Source organism: Antrostomus carolinensis, unplaced genomic scaffold (genome assembly GCF_000700745.2).
Source record: "Antrostomus carolinensis isolate BGI_N321 unplaced genomic scaffold, ASM70074v2 scaffold3400, whole genome shotgun sequence".
NCBI lineage: Eukaryota > Metazoa > Chordata > Aves > Caprimulgiformes > Caprimulgidae > Antrostomus > Antrostomus carolinensis.
The window spans coordinates 39,511-49,680 of NW_010288904.1; the positions used below are offsets into that span (position 1 = coordinate 39,511).

The following is a 10,170-nucleotide window of genomic DNA, read 5'->3' on the forward strand; positions in this document are numbered from 1 at the left end:
TTCTATTTTCTAAACGCACACTGGACTGAGAGGAAGGCTATTAATCTATTAACCACAATGCAGAAGACAGTGCAGAACAGCCTTTTTTCCATCTCTCACTCCCTGAATGTTTTTGTTTGGTTTTGTGTTGGGGTTTGTTTGGTTGTTATTTCGTTTTGTGGTGTGGTGTTTTGGGGGTTTCTTTGGTATTTTTGGTGGAAGTCTTGGTTGGTGTTTTGTTTTAACTTTTTTTGAGAAAGAGAGAGGGTAAACAGGTATTCTCTGCTTCACCTCTTCTCATTTGATCTGCTTTGGTCTCCAGGATGTCCCGGGCTGTTTCCAAACCACACATTCTGCTTTCTCCAGTACTTCAGAGAGAACAGTCATGGCTGCAAGGCTTGACTGGAAACCTTTTTATCCCAATATTAAAAGATTTTCTGTACTCCACCCTATTCTGTCCTTTCAACAGCTTTACCACGAAAGAGAGCTCAGAACAATATCCACTGATGGTCCACTAAGGGCAGCAGCAGGACAGCATCACAGCATGTGTGGAGCTGTGTAAAGGAGCACTCTTCGCTTTGTTTGTCCCTATGGGTCAAGGAGCTGATGAAGAGTATTTCAAGTGGCTTCAAAGTGATTAATTCTATTTACATTATCTCTAGTCATCCCCACTTACAGACAAAAACAGAAGGAGAAAAGGAGATAGAGTTGGAAGCTGGGAAAGAGAACAGCCTTAAGTTTGGTCCTCACAAAAACATCCCTTTGAAGACTGTAAAAGGAACAGCTCAAAACTAAGGTGTTTACTTCTGGTTTCTCCCTAACACTTCTCCATGCTGTTTTCTTACTAGTTGTCTGGTTATGCTGCCCTTTCCATCTGTTATGCTGGTCTTTCCACCTGGTCTCACTTCTTGCAACTGCTCAAACACTTTCTGAGAAGAATCAAATCCATTCCTACAGTCTGATTTAGAAATTATGTCAAGGAAAGTAATCATTTAACTTTATTTTATAAAGTGTGGATTGACAGCATTCACACATTTGAATGTAAGTATGTTCTGATCAAAATCTTGGTACCATTTTTTTTAGTTTTCATTTCATTCTAAAAATCAGTTTGACTAGAAAAGTGGAAGGAAAAAATTTTTTGTAATAAATTATGATAACAGTTCACCTTATCTTAGAAATAAAAATATACATTTTAAAACATTAGTGTGCAACTTTCTTCTTTCTCCAAGAAATTTGAAAACACAAGGGGAAATCCCAACTAAATAAAACCACTGGACAATGCTCTAGAAAAATTAAATATAGAAGCTTGAAAAAAACGTACATTCAAATTACAACTGACCCAGCAAAATTAGCAACTGTTTAGAAAATGCAGTAGTGGTATTTGGGATAAAAGAAGCACAATGAAGCATCAAGAAAAATTTCCTCCAAGTTTCTGTATTTTACTGTAGAACATTAGCTCCACCTGCTGGTAAAATTACGTTCATGGCGTGGTGTGTTACAGCTCTGCACAGTCCTACATCTGGCAAGTTTAGAGTCTTTGTGCTGTATGAGTTAAGAGCTTTTGATTTAATGAAATAAAGAGTTGTACACCGAATGTCTATTCTGACATAATTTGATGATGTGATGGCTTACGAAAAATTGCTTACAGTGACAGTATCTCATCGTCTATATATCACTGTAAGCAGATGACTTCAAAAGGTTATTAGTGCGATGCATGCCAGTTGTAAAAATAGGTCCAAGTATTAAGAAAGAGTCCAATTTTTTCAGCTTGCTATTAATTTTCATTTAAAAATTATGGTTAACAACATTGTGATTATAACTAAATCCATATAATAAACATATATATAACATCACAAGCTACTCATCTTTTAAAACCTCCCCTAGTCCAAAGAACATTATACATGTTTTTATTCAATGTAAGACATTAGTTTTCAAGCTGTTTTCACTGGTTTAAAATTTTTAATTAACATTTTCTAAAAACAAGCTAGAGATGTGTGGTTAATAATAAAATCCAGTACCTCTAGGCTTCTCTTCAAATAATTCAGATGCAGAACATAAATCAATGTTGAAATAAGCATTCAGTTAACTGAGGATTGTTTCAAACATAAAACTTCTTTATTGCTCTCTGAATTCTGTTCCAAGATTTTTCAAATCTTTCCAAAAGTTATCTTTATTACTTTGTGAGTTTTCTAATAAACTTGTGATTATATAAGATTCCATGTAATACTTGACATTTAAGCTCCAAAATTCCAGGCTTGAAGAAAACAGTGTAATTCCGGCGGCAACAATTTAGACACATATCTCCAAGGTGGTTTATTTAGGGAACAAGTGTAAAAAGTTAGAACAGATATCTACATACTTCAGTGACACCACAAGTATATACAAAAAATGCCTACTTTTAAATTTTAGTGCTAGGCTCACAAATGCTTTTTCCCAAGAAAATAAAATACTTCTGGCTCTTCCTACACTTCAGAGAACAGTTATTTGAAATCCTTTTTGGACCTGCTTTCACAGCAAACTATTTTAAGGTACCAACTCATACAATCCAACCCACCAAAAGCTTCCAGTGATCAGTGAGACAGGGCCCAGGTTTGCCTGGGTTCCGTTAGTGAGACAAAGAAATTTAGCAGCTATTTTACTTAGGAGGAGTCTGATATAACATTATTAAAATAGAATCAAAACTTCTCCATAGCAAGATATTATCTTGACAGATTTCTGCACAGAATTAGTTTTGCTCAGGGTAATGGAATTTTATAAACACAAAATGTCTAACACAACAGGCTTCACTCCAGTATTATCTGTAAACTCTACAAAGAGCACACAAAACATTTTATTTCTACTGGTAGCATGCTGCAATGGTTAAAAAAGGGGATACATACATTAGCCTAGAAGACGAAAACAACTAGGCAATAATGTCTCTTGACGAACTGCAGCACAGTACAACTTTTTGGCATAAAACATTTTAAGAATTGACTAGGCAAATCTTTAAAGGCAGCTCTACTATTTTGGTAAAGTAAAAATAACGACAAAGAACTTCTGTTTCAATACCTTAACACAATTACTAATCAAGCTTGTAAAGATGGCTTTTCTAAGGGAAACCTCAGTCTTAAAAGCTGAGCTACACGGATAGTGTTTCATGCCTTTTCTTCCTTTTTTACTATAGTAATAACACAGAATCAAATTTTTCAGTATTGATTCTCAAAATTTTCTGTCCATTCCTGAGGAACTTCTGTTCACATGAATAATGAAAAACATACAAAAAGTTATGGAAAATACAATGGTAAGTGGAACATTTTTTACATCTAAATAAACTAATGTGCCAATAGATCTAAGCAGCTTAGCATGAAATACTGCAATGCCCTTGCAAAATGAGTTAGCAGGCAAATCAAATCAGCATTCCCTACCACAACTCAAAGCGTTTGAAGAGCTTTAAGCATATCAGCTATCACTCAACCAGTCAAGTCAAAGCTGTGTTATCAGTCAGCAACCCTTAACGAGTCAGTAACTAGCAAGTGGTAATACATTAAGGCTAAAATCAAGGAACGTTATATACCACGGACACACTTTGTTTTCCTGTCTCTTTTTGGTCATTTCACTAGGGTACTTTCCAATTGTCTACTCAAAGACATATAACCAAGAAGAAAGTGCACATTTGATTTTGTCAGCCATCTATGTGCACTAGTACTAGCATATAGATGGTGTCTGTGAGCACAGACCTTTTCCAATGAAATGTGAAGACCTGGAGGACAAGGCAGTAACACCCCTTGTCATAAACAGTTTTATATTGGTTTGTAAACCCTATTCTCTCTCTCCAGCTCTATTTCCAGATACATCACCAATTATCACATCTGGAGGGTGAACAACATTCATGCCAGCATCTTGAGCCTTGACCTTCAGTCTAATGGTTTACATGGATCAGACACGTTAACTTTAGATGAAGAACAGTCAGAGACAGCCAGTACCCATGGAGCTATCACAGCCCATGTACAGAGTGGTTTGATGTTCTTACTCCTGTTCTCTGGTACCAACACCTTACCTTAAGTGGGTGGGTGCTTTGCTTTGCAATGAGGGGCAACTCACCTAATCGAAACTCAAAGGAAGCGCTGCACAGCCCAGAGAAATGTGGGACAGGCATTGCTGAAGTCACTAGATATCTGGTCAGGGAAGAGTTCATTTTCTTAAATTCTCTGACAACACATTTGGAGTGCCATGATTAGTGGCATTCAATAGACATAAAGCGAGGATGGTAGCTAAAACAAACTGCTGCTACCCAAGTTAGGATTAATGAAGCCCTGAAGTTTCCAAAGAACAATCATAACACATTAAGCTACACAAACTTCATACTATAAATAATTGTATAATCTAGGAGACAACTAAATATATGTACAACAGGACATCTGATAATATGGACACGATAGGGAAGTGCCTACACACCGGTGAAGAGATTAGTAAAAGTAACTGCTTTCAGAATCAATTAATTTACCTAGAAACACTTACAAAGTGTCTTATCTGGGAAAACACATTAAGAACACATTCCATTTGTATTTCATTAAAAATGCATTCTTACCTTTAATTTTCTAACAGCATCTCTTACGACTTCTGTGCCTTTGGGCTGCTCCACTTCTGTACTGCCAAGAAACTGAAAAGATTGTAATTTGTGAGAAATAAGTTGTGCACTGAAAGGCCTAACTGACTCACGTAAACTTATTTTACAATTATTCCCAAATAACATTTTCGTTTCAATAGTAGATAAACAACAAATCTTCATACAGCTAGTTCTAATCAAGTGAATGACAAGAATTAAATTCTAATTAGACAAATATAAGAGTTATCAAAACAGCTTTTAAAAAAACATTTTATGTATCTTGATCCTATACAAGTTTGTAAATTAGAGGTTAAGTACCTGTTTCCACTGGGAAACTGTCATTTTGTTACCATCATCTCTTTTGGAAAATAATGAAAAACTACCCAAAAAATACTGATATGAGATACTTTCCATGAATCAACATGAGCCAAAGGTTTGGACTATGTTACTCAAACTCTCACACAGTGATGCAAGATAAATTAAGGCCTGATTTTGCTCTCAGAGCTGCTTGGTACAGTAACTTAATAGATTTAAAGGAACCAGGCTCCAACTTTCAAAGAATTTCTATTACAGAGAATATTTTTAGCAAGTAAGGTTTTAATCAAAACCAAATATACACCTGTTAATATATACAGAATCACAGAATCGTAGGGGTTGGAAGGGACCTCAGGAGATCATCTAGTCCAACCAGGACTTTACTATTGCTTTATTTGTACACTGAAATGCCTTCACATTCTTCTCTGCAGTCTTGCTTGCCTGCTACTAAACTGTTACAAAAAGTACGATAATCCTCCCCAAACCACATCTGTGTAATAATTTAATTAATTTTGAATTCCTTGATTTTCATTGAGGTACAGTTGATTTAAGTCACACCACATGCCTGTATATGACAAAGTAACGCTAGCAATAAAGAACAACCCCCTATTTTCCCCTAAAGTCCACATTTTTCTGTGTAACATGTTATACAGAGGTATAATTTAAGTCTTAGCTGTTTCAAAAGGAACTTAAAACTGACAAGCTACAGACACTTTCAACATAGTAGCTCTAAAGTTTTAAATTTTATTAAAACTTCAAAATATCTTTGCTGTAGTTAATGTGCTCAAGCTGTACACCTGCAAAGAAACTTTGCAGCTACCAATAATCAAGTCTCATTATAAATTTGCTACTGACTTTGAAATATTGTGTGCCATCCTGAGTACAACAGTGTGCAAATCAAAACACCAGGCACAGCTGCTGTCAATACTCTCTACTAGGAGACCAAGGTTTTGTAATAACAAAGCAGAAACCTCTGTTATTGATTTGTTGTCTTTCATGCAACATCTCTGATGACTTAAAAGAGAGGGTGTGTTCTTCCCCGGAAAACGACAGTTGCAGAAAATGCATATAGAGAAAGAAGAATGATTCTTGGACATTATGGATACTACACGAGACAGAGACAGAAAGGGAAAAGTTAGTGAGCGTATCTGAGAGGACAGATGAGAATCTAAGAGGAATACTAACACCACCAGATACCTGAACACAAGCATGTTTACACACTGCGCACTTGGCTTGCTATACAGTTTGTGAGCAGGCCAGGATACATTCTATACAGCACAGAAATCCTGCATAAACCCAGGAAATAACAGCTGCAAGTGTGGACAAGGTGCAATGAACAGAGAACACAGGTTGCTGCTGCCCACGGTGAGGACAGAAAAGCATACTTCATCCACACGCGCTTCCTAGCATTTGTGTAGTTTTGAAACTGGCAGCTCCAGAGGCATTATCAACATCAGCAGCCTGGTACTTCTTAAAAGACATTTAGAGCCAAGCCTTGGGTGGAATTGCATTGGGTACACTTCTAGATGCCTTGGGGTACACTGCCTCACCTGCAGCCGCTTCTCCAGAAGGTCACAGGGCTGCCCTACATTTCTTATTTGCTTACTTTCATACAGATGACTGAGATCTGTCATAGGAAAAGATATCTTAAAAGCAACAGAATCACTTCACCTCCCCTTCCCTCTCAGCTATCTCCCTCTCAACCCAGCAGCAGACCAATCTTACCATTAACAATAATTTCCATAATTTCCCAGGGACTCGTGGCTCACGCTAACTCATGTTACCACCTTAGAAGGTGTAAGCACCAAATTCTGCTTCTGCCACAGCTAGGTGATCTGTTAAATTTCACTGAATTTGTAAGCCCACAGGAATGTTCCCCAAATCAGAAATTACATTTCTGATGGTGGAGGGGAGGGAGAAGTAGACATCTAAATAGAAAGATTAACTGCTGAAAGCTCAGGTTTAAGTGACCGTGAAATCCTGAAGAAACACATACTAATTGAGTTGGCTCATCAAGTTACAAAAGAAATAAACAACCAAGGAATTAAGAATATGGAAACACCATGAGCATTATATCATTACTTAGGGAACATAACTTAACCAAACAGAATTTTACCAGTCATGTACAATGCACTGTCTTACAGATGACTTCCTGGTTTTGACATTAAGCATCACTACTGAAATTTTTATTGCTCTCAGTAGTTTTGAATTGGATGTGGAAATACAGCTTATGCTTAATAAAGTATTGAGCATAAGAAAATAAATTAAGATGCATTTTATCTATAAATACATGAGATATGTCACACAAGCATTAATATCAGAGATGACGAGATCATGCCATGGGTTGCCTTGTTTGTATCTGATACATATTTTTATCTCTTAACTGCAGTTCTATTTTTTTTCAAGTAAGCTAAAATTTTAATCATAACAGTTGACATGTTTCACGTCTGACCTTCATAAGCTTTCTCAATTAATTAATTTATTTATGGTAAGACTGTAATAAATAAATTGTAACAGCAATTAAGAGCAAATAATCTGAATATTTGAATTAATTTGACTAATATATTTGGGGGCAAAATATTAAAAGAATTTCAAATCAAGACAATTTACTTTCTAATTATAACAAAAGAATGACCATGCAATGTAGGTTTAACATACAGCTAATGTATTAACTGGAGGCTTTATTGCTTGCTTTTTCATCCACTCTTTACCTTTTCTGTGTGATCTGCCTTATCCTTGTATTTTGTTTAATATTAAGTACCAATTACTATAGCATTACTCATAATAGTTACACTAAGCAAACACATATATTTGCAAAATTGAAACTTTAGATGACAAGCTCAATGTGATGAAGGCCTCTGTGTTTGTATAATCCCTAACACACAGTGGATGTGCTGTCACCTCCAGGACCTCTAAAGTAAATAACTAACAACTAATTCACCATTCTAACTCACAATCCTCAAGAAATGGGGAGACAGCCACTTCATTATGGTCTTTTCAGCAGATTTTTCTCACCAAATCTCACATAAATAGAGAGAACAAATATTTTTTTGTATCAGGAATTCAGTACAGTTGTGACATGAATAGTATAAATATTCATGGTGGGAGAGTTTCTGCAACAAAAATTTCAGAGCAACATTGGTAAATATGAAACTTCACTTTTCAAGACCAGGCTCCTTTAGAAACCAATACTGATGCAGAATTCTAGATGGGAAGTTTAAGAGTCAGCAAGAGCTTTGGTCACTTCAGGTTCTCTCCTGCATCTATGGCCCTCTTGCAGACCCCAGCTGACGAGAAACAACAACAACAACAACATGAAATATAACTGTTACTGAGAGTCAAGCTAATACAACTCTGACCCTTAATTTAATTGCAGAATAGATAAACAAAAGCTAATGCAGCAGTTACCCTTCAGATCATTCAGTGTTAATCCTAGATGCAATTTAATAAATGCATTGATTTCTTAAGTGTTCATTAACATCAAATACATAAAACAGATTAAAAATGTTTACATATGATTGTTAGATGTATTTACTGTTTGCAACTAGTAAAAGGGTTATTTTCAAAGTTATTGTACTTCATGCATAATAAGCCAATTTAAACAAAAATTATGAGTAAGTTAGGCATGCCCCTAAGCTCATCTTTTTAAATATTCATATATTGTTAAGTTTAGTGCTAAAAAGAAATTCACCATAATGGTACTGAGTTTCAGTTGGATGTTTTAAGAAGTTCAAAGAGGATGACATTTAATAATTTGTATAACTTGAAGCAAGCTGAGACAGTTTTTTTTCCCGTATAAATTACTACATATTTTTCATTGCAGTCTGCTATTCCTCCAAACACATTCCCTATAAAACTGATGAAAGGCTATTTTTCTGTCCCCTTTCCTGATCTCACTTGCAGCTGTCTATAATCAGAAATACCTTTTATGAGGTCAACAGATCTTATCAGTCAAAACAGTTTGACTTTTCCTTTAAAATATATTAAAGCTTGTTCTTCCCTCATTGATGTCTGCCATTAAGAAAGTGAGCTGTTGACCAGCCACATATAAGACAACACCTCAGATCAAACTGTTTATAATCTAATATTAGCAGAAAACCAGATGTGCTTGCTCCACATGCAAAGATTTGCAAGATAGTGCAGCTGCAGAGAATTAACAGACACTACTTCATCATATTAGAGTTAACAAAAGTTTTATCATCAACAGCACATGGGAGAATAATTCAGCCCCGTAATGGTGAGGAGCGTTGTCTTATACAGCAAACTAGTACACAGACCCCTTGTGGGGAATAGCCCTTCCTTCAGAATGTAGTTGACATGAAAATTTTCCTATGTATTTAACTTGGGCAAGACATGTTTTGGTCCAATTCCATAATGAAAATATTAAAAACGCTTTTTAAATTGTACTTTGGATGGATAAACTATGAAAATAGAAGAAAAAGTAAGTCTTTTTTAACCTTTGTTAAGGTCAGTTGAATTGTTAAGATTAACAGTTCACTTTTTTCCTTGCCATTAAGAAGACAGTCTGTGGTAATTCTTCCCTGTCAGCTTACATTTTGGCTTTCAACATTCTAATTTTTTTTACATGCAAAGTATAACCAGGTGCTTTTCTTTAAAACTTACAGGGAATACAAAAAGTCCCACCACCTTTAAGAAAAGTTAGTTTTATCAAGGTGAAAAAAGAAAAACTATTAAACCTAAATCTTGACTAAGAAATAGTTTTAGGTGCACTTTTGAATATTTAACATAGACTTCCACTCTTCCAGTAGAGAGCAGTGTAGGATATTTTAATAACAAAACATCTGTTTTCTTTTGTCATCTCATTTCAATCTTTAAAAAAATCCAGTCTTTCACAGTGCCATATTTCTCTGAAATCCCTGAATATTAAAAGTTCTCTTATGCAGATTTAAATGCATTTATATGAAAAAAAGTACTTACCAAACTCATAAAACAAAGGAAAAAAGCAATGCAAAATTACTGGATACCTGCTGCCAAAATTCGACAAATTACCTCTTTCTACAGCAGAAGTTGAAGGCATGTTGATTTACTGATGAAAGGAAGACAAATGTATCCACATTCTGATAACACCAGAATGACAGTATATAATATAAAATGAGAATGGAAGTTTTGAAGCTATGCAGAAAACAGATGAACAAATGCTTAAGCTGTTAATCACGTTCCATGACATGAACAGTTTTTGTACAGCCTTGCATATGTGATATCTCCATCAATTTAACAGCAGAAGTACAACAAGGAGTATAAAATACACACTTCTCTCTATTTTGGGGTCC

The 10,170-nt window shown here is 35.5% G+C and overlaps 1 protein-coding gene across 1 annotated transcript in view; it reads right to left on the bottom strand.

Moving 5' to 3' along the window:
* GULP1 (GULP PTB domain containing engulfment adaptor 1) overlaps positions 1-10,170 on the bottom strand; it is a 64,894-nt gene that overhangs the window by 37,968 nt on the left and 16,756 nt on the right. The window contains exon 3 of the mRNA XM_029084937.1: positions 4,547-4,618. Coding sequence (XP_028940770.1) covers positions 4,547-4,618 — 72 coding nt within the window. The remainder of the gene's footprint in view (positions 1-4,546; positions 4,619-10,170) is intronic.